At 37.8% G+C, this 14368-nt stretch overlaps 1 protein-coding gene across 1 annotated transcript in view; it reads left to right on the forward strand.

Moving 5' to 3' along the window:
- The window catches only part of LOC101159452 (uncharacterized), a 66367-nt gene that overhangs the window by 36862 nt on the left and 15137 nt on the right, over positions 1 to 14368 (forward strand). The window contains exons 13-27 of the mRNA XM_004074688.5: positions 3698 to 3751; positions 5317 to 5361; positions 6126 to 6179; positions 6447 to 6491; positions 7578 to 7631; positions 7969 to 8022; positions 8739 to 8792; positions 8877 to 8930; positions 9722 to 9775; positions 9901 to 9945; positions 11353 to 11406; positions 11514 to 11558; positions 11676 to 11729; positions 11819 to 11872; positions 13776 to 13829. Coding sequence (XP_004074736.1) covers positions 3698 to 3751; positions 5317 to 5361; positions 6126 to 6179; positions 6447 to 6491; positions 7578 to 7631; positions 7969 to 8022; positions 8739 to 8792; positions 8877 to 8930; positions 9722 to 9775; positions 9901 to 9945; positions 11353 to 11406; positions 11514 to 11558; positions 11676 to 11729; positions 11819 to 11872; positions 13776 to 13829 — 774 coding nt within the window. The remainder of the gene's footprint in view (positions 1 to 3697; positions 3752 to 5316; positions 5362 to 6125; positions 6180 to 6446; positions 6492 to 7577; positions 7632 to 7968; positions 8023 to 8738; positions 8793 to 8876; positions 8931 to 9721; positions 9776 to 9900; positions 9946 to 11352; positions 11407 to 11513; positions 11559 to 11675; positions 11730 to 11818; positions 11873 to 13775; positions 13830 to 14368) is intronic.

Genomic DNA, 14368 nt, shown 5'->3' on the forward strand with positions numbered 1-14368 from the left:
TTTTTTAAGCACAAGTCAGAGGTAAATTTCTGATTAACTCCTGTCGCTCTGCAGGAACTATGTCCTAGAAAATGACAGTTTTTTAGATTTTGGCTAAAAACGGCATTATCATGATAAAAAGACCACTGGGAACACTTTCGCAATAGATCAAGATATGATCAAAGTGGGACTTCATTGATACTGTAGAGATTTTTTTTGTCAAGTTAAAAGTCTCATTTTTCTTCTTAAAACAATAAACTTTAACAGTACCCTCAAATGATACACCAAACTCTAGATAAACATAGTTATCCTTTGAGCAAAATGATTTTTGTGTCCATTTTTCAAAGGTTTTCCTGCAACAACCCTCTTCTTTCAGCTTGCAATTTTATAGATACTACAAAAGTTTATGTAGGTGTATTACACCAATAACACATTTTTCTTTTGACAAAAGCCCACACTCCAGTGAAAGAACAAATGCATTACGCTTTGCTGAAGATTCATAAGCAATTCTCTGCATTGTGCCATACTAACGGCCTCAGGAGCAGCTAAAGTTTTATAGGGTTTGCTTTTACGTCATTGTTTGAGTCACCTCAGTGTTTCCATGCATGTTGGAGGGATTGAATGTATCTGAGAAGGAGGCAACTAGCCAAATGTCTGGGTCTCCACTTCAACAGAAAAAGGCAAGTAGTTTGAAGGAAAGCACTGATTCATCTGTGATATAGTGTTCAAAGTTACTGGAAAGAGTTTTAGAATGAGGGTGTAAACCTGAAACGCACTGCTGAGATCATTTTGCAGCTGTTCCTCATTGGCTTTTCAATAAATAAAGCATGTATGCGTCAAACGTCAGGACAGATGCAAGCCAGAGTTTTGCTTAGTGTGAAGTTTTAGAAACAAAGCTAATACTATAATCTGAGAAATGTTAAAGACGTTGGCTGATTGTCTCTGTTTGTGTGGCTTTTTTTGGAAATGTGATGTCTCACAGAGGAGAGATTGTACTCGGGGGCTGTGAGCCAACATATTTTTGCATGAAAAACAAACTTTTTTTCGGTTGTTTCACAGATCGTATAAATCAGAAAGTAGTCAGATGGTAGCACTGTCATCAAATTTTATTGTCTCCTCTCCCACAGCAGATTCTGGATGATATATATCTGCAAAAACTCTACTTTCCAAAGCAGAAGGCTGTGTTTGCACATGCAGAACTCAATGTATGCATTTTGATACTGAGCAGCTTTGAAGTTAAAAGCTTGCACAGGTTATGGAGGTTTGACTCCATTGAGATCTGCTGCCTTATGCTACTGCGTGGAAAGTGGAGAGCAATGACACTTATCAGGATGTTGCCTCCCCACCATGATGGCGGAGAAAGAACAGGAGATTTGCATGAACGTGAGCCAGACATTTCATGACTATAACCGTAGCACTTGTACTTTGTCTAGGAAGCACACAGACACACACTCTGTCATTTACCAAAGAGGGAAAGTTATGCCTGGAACAGTGGAGAGCTTAACAAGTTTCCAAAGTACTCTGCCAGCACTTCTTCGTTTTATTTGATTTTTTCCCCCCACTTTTCAGATATATCTGTATTTTTTTGTTGTTTGGCAGTTGTTTTATCCATATAGCATATGAAGTTAATGCTGAAAAACAGGACTTTCTGCCTTAATGTAAATACATTTTACATGATCCACTTTAGACCCGTATGACTCTCCTCTTGGCAAAGCGGCTTTTCCCACATTTGTCCTTGCTGTATTCCAGAGCAGAACAGCTGTATGATTCAACTTTTGGGTCACGGTTCGTTGATTTCTGTGGCACTTGTGCTTGTTCTGTGGAGCTAAAGTCAGACCATGCGAACCACTGACCCTGCCTTTGATTTGTGGATTATAAACTAAGAATTAGGTATGAGGAAGAAAAAAAAAAGTTGGATATTTCACTTTACTATTACAGTGTACTCTAAGATTGCAGAATGTTAGTGGCAAAAAGGAATTCTTGAATTATAAAAAAATAAAACAAATGCTTACATTTATATCTAATTTAGGTCTTAAAATAAATATACATGCTGCTTATCTGAATCATCTCTGTTCCTTTCTTGACACAGCTGTAATTTGTGTTTTCAAACAATGCATTGAAACCAGAATAGCAGAGCTGCCCACTGTGACTGCTCCTAAATGGCCTCAGTTTAAACTAGCTTGGCTTGGGTACTTTTTGCAGTTGTGGTTTCTCTCCCGAGCCACCAGCTGTTAGAATACTTCAGATTAGTTTCCCATTTACTGCTAAATGGGCAGAATAATTATTTGGCTTGTGGGCTCGCTTGTTGCTTTTTCAGAGAGTACCCAGAAAAGTTGGCTGCCTGCGCATTACAGCAAACAGAACAAGTGTTTGTGATAAAACTACAATTCCTGCTATTTATAAGTATATTTTAACTAGTTTACGTACAAGATTGTATCTGACTTTCTGAAATTAATATGATTTCTGTTTTACCATTGAAACACCTGCCGTTTAAACAGCCAGGCCGCATAATGACTTGTTACATTTAGTCTTGCTTACTTTTGCTTCAGGATATAAAGTCGTTCATTCAATAAAATTCTAAATTACTACATTATTCTTTCTACATATATTACATGCGAAAAATAATTTGAGCCAAAATATTCCAAAACTCAGCAATCTTGCAGCTGTAGTAACTATTAAATAGCACTATATTTGTCATTGTCACTGGTACAATGGAATGCTAAAATGTGCTCTTTGGTCAGTGTAACATTCATACATTAAATAATAGCTTGATGTGATCAATTTTACTTCTAAATAAACAATAAAAATAACGTAAAAATCATCATTTGAAACAGGAAACCATAGAATATGTCGCTTGATCAAAAGTGCATCAGCCCTTCAAAAAACAGGTTACACAATTACAAAGTTTTGAAATTGTTAAAACCATAAAAAAATAAATATAAAACAACCTTCTCTCTCAGCTAAAGGTATTATTTTATTTTATTTTATTCCGAATCTACTGATCAATCAGTAAACATCACATGACTGACAGTAACCCTTACCTGATTGCTTTTAAAAGAATGTATGCTGCACTATTTATGCTTAGGATCTATGGAGCCTTTTCTTTGTGTCAGAAGGTAAATAATTTTTTGTTATTTTGTGTGTGCCCAAAACAAAACATTTTTTTTAATCTGTGCAGGTCACTTATTAACCATTTATCTTTGTAAAAGCAAATTGTTTTGAGCAGCACAAACAATTATGATTATTTATTTTGTGTGTAGTTCTTTTTTGTCTCATGCCCACAAGATAAAAAAATATCACTTTAAATAATATATTTTCTTTGATTAATTTTAATTATAAAGTTTGTCTCAACATGTTTAAACAAGGAATTTGAAAAACATCAGACCAAAATATTGATTAAAATACCAATAAGATGTACAATTTTAATGATACAACTCAACATTTTGGATCGACTTTTTTCTGCCAATTTATGTTGTGAGCAAATCTTTTCAGACTGTGCTATAAAACAAAAAACATAGTTATTTATTTTCTGAAATAAATAAAAGACAGACAGAGGGAGTTTGTATGTTGCAGTTTTAGAACTATAATATTTGTTTGAATATTGCAAGTTTACAGGTTAAATTAATTTCTGTCGCCCCCCTGTGGCCAAAAACAAGAATATTGAAGCAGAAACGGATATTGGTACACAGCCAATCATAAAATTTGTATTTGTTCTCAGGGCTTTCCAGGGGAGTCAGGAGAAAGAGGCCCACCTGGAGCAGATGGAGAGCCAGTAAGTCACACACTCAGTTACTTACACACTTAAATACATAACCAGACAACATGCACACAAACTTAAAGCAGTGGTTAACTCCCACACAACCCCCCCTGGTATTTTAGCAGCACTGGTGTTTAAATCATGGAGCCATTCTGCAGTTTACCCCTTTTTTCAGTTTTTTTAGGACCTACTTTGGACAAAATTTTGCTAAACAATTAAATTACATTTTTTTTGTGAACTGTTTAAAAGTAGAAGAAACTTCCAGTATTCAGCAGACATCATCACCAAATCCAGCCTTTTTCAAACCCTTTTCTATATACCTACCTCACCTCACATACTGTTCTCATTTCCAAAAAATGCTAAGTGATGTTCGGACTTGTCATTTAGAGTATTAGTTGCCATAAAATTTTAGAAAACAGGCTCTCTAGCAATTTGCATTTCATGTTAAAGACATCAAAAGATTTGGGCAGAAATTATCAACATTTTAAGATGTTAACCATTAATTTACAAGTAAAAAAAACGCCATTATTTGAAAAAAATATTTATATATAACAAACAAACATGTTAGCCACTGTCTTTTCTTCATAACCTTAAATAAAAGTTGTTTTAATGATTTCTTGAATGGAAAAAAAAGGAAAAAAAAATATTTTACCCACACCTGTTTATAACTTGTGAGGTTTGCTTCTTAATGATCTGGAAGTAAAAATGTTTTATCCTTCAGGCATTAAATCTTTGTTTTGATACTCTACAGTAGAGTGCTAGGACTATGGCATCTAAAGAAAAGTAAATACGAAATTTTGTTTTTTGTTTTTTATTTTCTGGTTTAAGGTATAGCTCTTTGGTTTATTAGAAAAGTGTCCAGCCTCAGACTAAGTCCCATTATCTGTCACACACCTAGGTGTGCGAAATTTGTTCTCCGCATTTGACCCATCACCCATACCCTGGGGGAGCGGTGAGCTGCAGACACAGCCGCACTCGGGAACCATTTGGTGGCTTAACCCCCCAATCCAACCCCTTAATGCTGAATGTCAAGCAGGGAGGCATTGGGTCCCATTTTTAGAGTCTTTGGTAAGACTCTGCCTAGATTTGAACTCACGACCTTCCAGTCACAGGGCGGACACTCTACCACTGTGGATTCAGTTCCACGCCACTATTAGTTCTCTGATAAGTGTCATCCATGATGTAAGAAAGTCCAAGTTGTCCTTTGTTCTGTTTTGTCATTTTATTTCAGTATTTTTCCAGTGATACAAATAAAAAACATTGTCATCATTAATATGATTATTAATTACCTTAATTTCCCCCAATTCTTTTGAAACCTTACCAGTGCCTTTAGTTACGGAGATGGAATAAACCAGCATTTTTGAACAAGCCATGGTGTGATGATGGGTCCACATCCCCCGCCACCTTTACCCCAGGCACACACCCATGCATGCACATAGCCCCTTCTCATAAGATTCAGTGAACACTGAGCCACTTTTTAGAGCATGTTTGTTTTAAAAAAAAGAGCCAGCAACCCACAAAACCTTCCGCTTTTCCTGCTCCCCTCATCTCACGTCATCTTTTCCCTCCTCTCTGGCTAGGGAGACATGGGACCCTTAGGTCCAAATGGAGTTCCTGGACTTATTGTGAGTAGTAATTTATTGGTTCAATGTGTTTTTGTCAGTTTCAACAAGCTATTCTTTCAATGGAAATCCTTTGAATTGGCATAGATCCTTCTGAAACACTACAATGAATATTATTGTCCTCCTTACCCATTAACTATTTACAGTCAAGAACTGCCCCCTGCCCACCCAGCACCTTAGCCTGCACTTATTGCCCACCCTGACAGCCGCATAATTGTGTCTGATGATAATGTGTCACTGGTTTCTCTTGTCGCATTCCGCCTGCGGCCATCACTGCTGCTCCTCTTGGTCTATTCTAGGCCACGGGTGGTGGCAGTAGGCCTGTAATCGCAGGACCGCTTGATTACAGCTCTGTGTTGTGTTCCATGTCCTTTACACCCATCTTTAATTGCCAGTATGATCTATACCAGCAACACTCCAATATTTGGGGAGACAAACATCCTTCCCAGGGGGATTCAGGGCTATAAAAGCCTAAATGAAAGCTGGTCACAGCAGGAAACTGCCAAATGGGGAAATGTCTAGACAACCATTCATTTACACAATACAGGACACAAAAGAACAAAAGAGCTGATAAAGTTGTTTTTAGTTGTTGAAGATCTGTTTTGATTCAGCTTGCATTGATTTGGTGACACTTTTTCTGATTTTTATGCAATAAACCCAGATTTTATGGAGTGCACATATGCTATGTTTTATTTGTGTTTTTCTGTCAGTATTTGCTTGAATATAGTTTATCATCAAAAGTTCCTAATCCTTCTTTCTGGCCTTAGGGTGATATGGGACCTGTAGGAGAAATGGGCCTTCCTGGACCAGCTGGACTGAAAGTAATCCCATAAACACACAGATGGAAACTGTTCCCTCAAAAGCCTTATCTTTTATTATCTTCATTGAAATGCCTTGTAATTGTGTTTGTTTGTTTGTTTGTTTGTTTTTTTGCTTGTTTGTTTGTTTTTTTGCATATTCAGAGTTTCCAGACCTAGAAATTGTTTATGCCAGTCATGAAAAGCTAACGTGGACACAACATTAATGAGTTATCATTAAGTGAAAGTTCAGGTTGTACTTTTTAACACGTTCATTGGTGCCTGTTACAGGGGGTTCCAGGAAATGCAGGAGAACCAGGACTGAAAGGTGATAAGGTGATCTGAATATTCCTGTTATTGGCCTGTGTTTTCACCTGCATGTGATGGACATGTACCGCTTTGCATCCTACTCTTTTTTTGTCTTTTTAGTCTTTGAGCCTGTTACTGCATTATTAGGTTTCACATTTAGTGATAGACACTTCTGGTGGCTGTTTCATCTCATGATAGAGAAGTTTTCAACCCTCATCTGGTGATTTCATGGAATTCATTGAAAGTCTTACTAATGACCACCCAAAATGCTTTACAAAGTTATATAAAACACATGAATAGGAAACTACTAGATCTTCAAACACGTTTGATTATTTAGTGCTTTTGCTTGAATATAATCCATCCATTCATCTATCTATCCAAATCGTACGTATATAACTTTTGACAGACTTTCTGTAAAGTAAAGAATTTTGGTGTTGTTTAAAACTAAAAACAAACAGTAACAACAAACCTGGTAAATGATAAATGTAGCTTCATAGAGTTGTGTCATCAGCATAAATATATATATATATATATATATATATATTTTTGTGAATCCTCAGGTAGCCAAGTAAAATCTTGTATAAAAGGATGGGATCCAGAATAGAGCCTTGAGGCACCCCCCATGTCAATCTGTTCTATTTGGCTGAGCATTTATTCACCCATTTAATATAATGCTGAATCTATTAAGTTAGTTTTAAACCAGGTAAAGTTCATCCATCCATGCAGCTGAGCTAAAAGAAAGGCGAACTTTAAACCTAGCAGACGGGTAAATCGAATTGTCCACAATGCCAAAATTACTAAATTGTTAAAGTACCTATTAGCTGAATGCAGTAAAGCATGTGGTGTATTTAAATAGAGGGAGTGCATTTGAGTGCCGTTTTGGAAGACAGATGAACACCACATGAAAAACTTGGCTCATACAATGAAACCAAACTCATTGTGTCAAGGCTCATGATGTACAAACTGTTAATTATTATTGTCTGTTGCAAAGACTAAATATGACTGGCAGTGTAGAATGTTACTGTCCGCCCTAATGTTCTTCCATTTTTCCTTCTTTCCATCCAAATCTCATTCATCTTCCTGCGTGCAATCGGACCATTTTCTCTCACCCAGGGAGAAATTGGGATTCCTGGAGAGCAAGGGGAGATTGGCTTCAAAGGAGATAAGGTAAATCATCTCCTCTGCACAACTGAACATCACGATCAAGCATCACCTAACTCCCAAATCTCTAATTTCATCAACCACTTCCTTGCTCACTGCCTCAAGTACTCAAATACACTATGTTACACTGCTGTATTTTTAAGCCAGATGTCTGTTGTTTATCTCAAGAAAAATTCCAAATGTCAATTCTGACATTTGTTGAACCTAGAACCTAACCTGTTATACATTAAAAAATGAGTCTAAAGAGAAAATTTATTTTTCCTAGAGAAAAAAGAAGTCTGGCTTGTTTTTGGCCATTGTCTTTTAAAGTTTCTGTTTAGATTTGTATTTTCTTAATGGATAGGGTATCCAAGGACCTCCAGGATTAATAGGCGTTCGTGGGAAACCAGGGCCACAGGTGAGTGTGTTGTATTGAACCGTCTGTATTTAAGTAACCTAACCAGCTCTGGTCAATCCACTCCTGGTGGTGTCCTGCTCAAATGTTTTTAATAAACTGAGGTTGTTGACTGTTACATTATCTCAACATTGCAAAGAAACTCTTTTGGGTCACCAAAGATGGATTTTTAAAACTGTGCACACAATCAGGAAATTTGTAGATATTTTTATTGTGTTAAGATTAAAAGAAAGTAAGGGTATGGGGACTTCTAGTGCTGGCTGTTAATACATAAAGAAAATATAGTAAATGGTATATACTTACGGAATATAGCACTTTTGTACCTTGCTTCAAGGCCCAAAACGCTTTACGTCACACTCCCATTTACCCATACATGCACATATTTCCTACACGGATGGCGGCTCTGCTGTCTAACACTGGCGCCAACCTGTAACCACCAGGAGTAATGTGGGGTCAAGTGTCTTACCCAAGGACATTTCGACATGGGCGGGCAAGGCCGGAACCAAACCTGTGATATTCTGATCATAGGTTGACCACTCTACTCTGGCGCCAATCATTTTAAACACGTGCAACTATGGGTGTATTACTTTGGTGCACAAGTTTGGGGTCAAAATGTAACTCAGCTGCCTCGGTTCTTTTCTTTTTATAAACAAAATAAATAAATCAGTTTTTTCTTTCAATCTTTTTTTTTATTATTTGGGTTTTTCTTTTCAAAACAGGGAAAAGAAGGAGATAAAGGACCAGATGGCACACAGGGACCTCCAGGTCCTGAGGTTTGTATTTTAGTGTGGCTTCCAGTAGCTCACACTTTACAACACAAAATCCATTGAAAACCTTTGTTTCATTGAACATAACAGGGTTTCCCTGGTGACATGGGACCACCAGGAGAGAACGGCCTTGAAGGACCAAAGGTAAGCAACATTTTAAGGAGTAAGGCCTTTTTAGAACATAAACATGACAACAGGGCTATGAGCTAAATGCTAACTATTGAATGTTTATGAGTACTAGACTGAGTGTGAGTTCTCCAACGAAATGAAGTCAATTTAGTTGCCATTTTGTCATGGAGCAGACGTTGCTACGTTGGAACCAAAATTGTCTCTAAGTTGTAAATGGTCTGTGTTGGTCTTAGTCATGGTTTCTATAGCAACTACTCTCACCAATCAGGAGTGAGCTTGTTGGTAGTCCACACCCCTATCATTTCAAGGCGGGCTTGGTCGAATCTGTCAAACATTTCGAACGTTCGACATGAGACCACATACTTTTATTGAGGAATCTGATTGATATATATATTTATAACTTGAATAACTTGCACTACAGAAATAATGTAAAAAAAAAATTAGGATTAGCGGGAACATGGAAGGTAGCAGAGAAAGAATGGCTGTTCTGACAAATACAATAACTAACTAAAAGCTGCTAATTTCTTACTAAAAGTCTATGGGATTTTGGTTTCTTGGAGCCAATGGGTCCTTCTTGTTTAGAACGCGAGGGGGGAGGAGTCACTCAGTCCAGTTCCCATATACATCCAGTGGGAATGATGGGATTTGTTCTTTGGAGACCATCAATGTCCATTATCTCCCAAACTTCCATTATCTGTGCAGCAGTTAATCTTAAATGGCAAACTAAACTGCTTTTGTCACAAGTTTTTCCAGCTAAAGAGTTGAGTATTTTTTGGTATTGACTTTGGTTCCTTTCACCGATCAAGGGAAAACCAGGAGACAGAGGTTTACCAGGGCCACGAGGGATCCCTGGCTTGGAGGTTAGACAACCACACATCACAACACATTAGTATGGCTTCAATTTTCACCATTTCCCCGTGAACCTGGGGCGTTTTGTCTTACCAAAGAGATAAATTATGTTTAGACCAATATCATTTGTTTCCAGGGAGATGAGGGTCCAATTGGGCCAGCAGGACCACCAGGGCTAGAGGTGAGATTTTATCTGAAGATGAAGAATTACAGGTGATCCATGTTGCTGAGGAAAATACATGAGGTTATTGGTGGTTTGTAGACCTTTGAATTGGTCATGGTCTTCATTTCAACTATTTATTGAAGTTTTGGATTGGTTGAAAAGAAAATTTTGAGGCTGCAAACATTTTTGTGTTTTTAAAACAAATAAGACAAATGTATTTTGTACATCATAATAATTTTGTCTTGTCAAATTAGATCTTTTTTTTTATAATGGATTGCAACTTGAGCAGTCACTTTAGATGTTTAAAGTCTCTGTGTGGTCTTTCTGTCCCTAAAGTACAGTCTTACCTCACATCAGATGACAGACAATCATGAAAAGAAAAGAAAATTATGTAAAATCTGACATAACTACAAATTTCCTGCTTTTATTATTAGACGTCTGTTTCCTACCAATGGTAATTTCATAGCCAAACAGGATTTATGCATCCCACAGTGTTTTTGCTGAATGGGGCCATAAAGTGCAGCATTTTTATGGATTTGTCTTGGTTTTTGTTAAGGAAAACACACAAATAAAAGAGTTTGGTTGTCCCAAGGCTGTTAAATCTATTCTTTTAGCATATTTTTTCTGTCTACGCGAAGATTTACAGCCTGCAGTTTACGGTCTCCACCACCAGGGGGAGATAACAGACATTAACATGCAAAGAATTTGAATAACAAGATATTTAGCTGGCATCAAGTGCTAAAAAATGGTAGAGAACCCTTTCATTAAGTAACAGATAAAATAGAATATAACTGCTGTTTTCAAACTAACATTTATTGTCCAAAATGCCACTTGTGGTTCTTCCTCTTTAACCTTGCTTTTTCTATTTACTCTATTTCTTTCTCCTCCATCCTCTGGCCTCTCTCATACCCTTTTTTGTCATCTGTCAAGAGAATGACTCCTGTAGGAGCTGAGATTGTTGTTTGGTCAGGTGTAACAAGGCCTCCTTGGTTTCTACATCAAGCACCCTTTACCCTCTCCTTTTTAGTATTCTAAATATCCACTTGTGTTAAATTTCACTCTGTTTTTGTCACAGCATATGCTTCTTTTGAAAATATCCATCTCAAAGTGCTTTGGACATATTTGAGGCAAAAGTCAGTTATAATCCTCATAACGCTGAGGATTACACAAACATTACAGCCTTTTATTTAAAGGCTTTTACAAGCTACAAAAATGTCTTGTCAGCATTACCCAGATATCCCTCTGCTTTTTAAAGTGAGTAACTTTGAGATTCTGATACTTTTACAAGACTTTTTTTTTAATGTTATCTAATGGGAAGCAGCTCCTACTTGTTCACGAGCAACTCTCTATGCCACACTTAGATTTTAAATGTATGTCAGCTCTTTTGTTGCAACTCATTGCTCTGAGATGTATTTATTTTTTTAGGGAAGAATGGGAAGAGAAGGATTTCCTGGAAAGGTTGGGCCAGAAGGAGTTAAGGTGAATAAAAAAAAAATTAATCAACAGTTCTATTCTATTTTTAGAACATATAAAACCACTGCATTAGTCATAGTACTTTTGCAACTAACACAAATGCATCACTGCAGGGGGAGCCTGGTGTTACAGGAAAACCTGGACCCATGGGAGAAAGAGTAAGAAACCCTTGACATTGCCGCTTCCTGTATTGAATGACTCTGTTTTTTTTCCAAGCCATTCATCCAAGAATGTCTTTCCATCCATGCATCCAATGTTGAATTTCTGTGTTTCAGGGCTTGGTGGGTTTCATCGGACCTGTGGGAGAGGCTGGACTGGCAGGCGAGAAGGTAAAAAGGAAGAAAAAAAAATCTTTAAACCTGTTTACCTTTAATGTTTTTCCAAGCTGGCTTTGAAGGATAAAACCCATGCATTTCAGGGGGATCGAGGTCAGATGGGCGTTCCCGGACCACCTGGAGAAAAGGGATCAATGGTAAGACTTGGTGGAAAATGAAAGAGTGGAAGGATTCTGGTTTGGTAAAGATCTGCAGTTAATCAATAAAGATTCCTACTATAAAAAATACACTTGATTTTCTGGAGAGCTCTGCTTGTCCTTAGAGCTCACATAGGTAGTCATGTGTTTAAGTCATTAAAAAAATCCACATGAACATGCTGCAAGTCAGGCGGTATGAGAGAAAAAGAGCCCACTGAGGCTTCTTTTGGCTGTGTTTTAAGGCTTTGGAGAAAACAAAAGGACATTTTTACCATTCACATGTTAGATCAAATCAAGTCAGGAAATATAAAGTGAGCAATGTCCCAACAAGACGTAAGGTAGTGGCTGGATTTATCAAATAGAGGATCCAGATGTTTGGGGATTGAATCCTATTAGAGTAGCTACATAACGCTTCGAAGCTGTAATCATCTGCAGAATCCTTCTACACCCAAACAAATCCATCCTAAAATTACCGATATATGTTATTCCCTTGGGAATTTCTTGATATTGCACTTTAGATCAATTTGAGGTTGTTGTAGGGTTTAAGAACATCATCCGCTCGATTTCCTAACTGCGTGTTGTTTTAGCTGTGGTTTTTACACGCAGCAGGAGGCATCCGACTCTTTAAATGAAGGAGGAGGAAGTAATTCTAATGGCCCACTTTCAGTGATTTACAGCCTCATGGTTTAGTCACAACTGCAGATCATTATTTCTCTTTAATGCAATTAATATTTTCCTAAAACATGGAAGATGTCCTTCTGTTTCACTTATATTTGTGTCAATATTCAGCTGCTCTCAACCGTTATTGTTTATTTAGTGTTATTTGTATGACTTTGTGAATTTCTTTTAATTGCTATCCTATTTTTAATGCACAGCTCTTTGACTATCCATGGTGTTTTTAAAGAATACTTAATTAAAATTGGACTGATTTCTTTAGAAATCAAAGTTTATCTCTATTAAACAGAGTAAGTGGGTTCTCCATTAAGCCTTTTTCTATGTGGCACAGACCAGCTAATGTAAATGAGGGCTTGGAGTGGGAAACAATATAGTCATCACTCTTCCAGAGGTTTCCTGCTGCTGGCTCACATCCAGCTGGATTTCTCTGAGGACTTCGCCACTCGCTCACAGTCAAAGATTCTAAGGAAGTTCTCTGTTGGCTCACTCCTTCTGTTACAAAACAGAAACAGACCATCTGGAAAAGACAGCATCATACAAACTGAAAGGAGCTGACCAGCAGATATCCACAGCCGCTGACAGAAAACCCAAACTGCAGGCATCTAAGATTTATTTCTGTGGGTTCATGACATCAGAGGTGCCTACTGCGCTATAGGCTTACATATTAAATGGATTTTATTGTACTCAGATGTTCTGGCTAGTATGAACAAAACACTCCTTCTTGCGCATTTATACTTTACAAATGACCCAGCCTGAAAATGTGGTTCAGCAAATTAAAAAAAAAAGAAAAAATAGAGCAAAGCAGCCAAAAGTGGTATGTTTCCTGATACAACGTCTGCTTCTTAAGCTGTCTCCGGGCTTTTCTTCTCCATTTTTCCTGTTTCTGGACCACATTTCTGCAGATGAATGCTTTACTGTTGCTACACGTGCTTGTGTGTGGGAAAGAAAGGCTGTATGTAGCCTTTAACAAATTTAGTGCAATTTAAAGTGAGTTGTGTCTTTGTGTCAACACTTCCCTAATTGAGCACGGATTGGAAACTCAACTCTGCACAAGAATCCCTCCTGTTAAAGTAGGAGCTGCAGAATTCATGCTCTATGTTATCAAACTAAACAAAAACCCTGCCTAATATGATTTATATTTCCAGGATTTTACTCTTATTATAGTTTTTCCTGTCTGTAATCCGTTTTTGTGTCAGTTATAATTAATTTGCTTGTGAATGTACAACAGGGTCACCCAGGAATTCCAGGTGAGACTGGACCTTCTGGACCACCTGGAAGACCAGTAAGTGACAACATTTTTGCCTGATTTTTCTTTGGAAAAGCATAGCACGGTAGAGAAAACTGTCAAAGAATACTTCCTGCTGTTCTGTTTCTGATATTGTTTTGAAGTAATGAAAACTGACACGCTCCTGCTGGATTTCTATTACTCTCCTGCCAGTCAAAAACCCAACACCTATCTCCAATTAGAAGCTGCCACTGCTTTGCCTTCCCTCCCCTGTGCTGTGTCTTTACTCTGGCCACGCTTGGCAGAATCCAGGCCCGGCGTCGGTTCAAAGAGGGGGGCAGTAAGCCACCAAAACAAACATAAATATGGGGCTTTGGGGTTCAGCAGGACAGGATTCCTGAGTAGACCTTTTAATTGGTGTGAGTGACAGATCCAACAACAAACCCCACATTGTGTTCAGGAGGTCAGGCTGTCCCCCTGCCTGGGTCAATAGCCAGGGGGCCTTGTGGTCTGTCAGTGCAAACCTTTGTTTTATCTCTCCTTCCTTTTTTTTTCCTGCTCCCTCTCTTTCCCTTTTTATCCCCTTTGTTTGTCAG

The sequence above is a fragment of the Oryzias latipes genome, chromosome 12, assembly GCF_053564925.1.
Source record: "Oryzias latipes strain Hd-rR chromosome 12, Olatipes_Hd-rR_3.1".
NCBI classification, from domain to species: Eukaryota; Metazoa; Chordata; class Actinopteri; order Beloniformes; family Adrianichthyidae; genus Oryzias; species Oryzias latipes.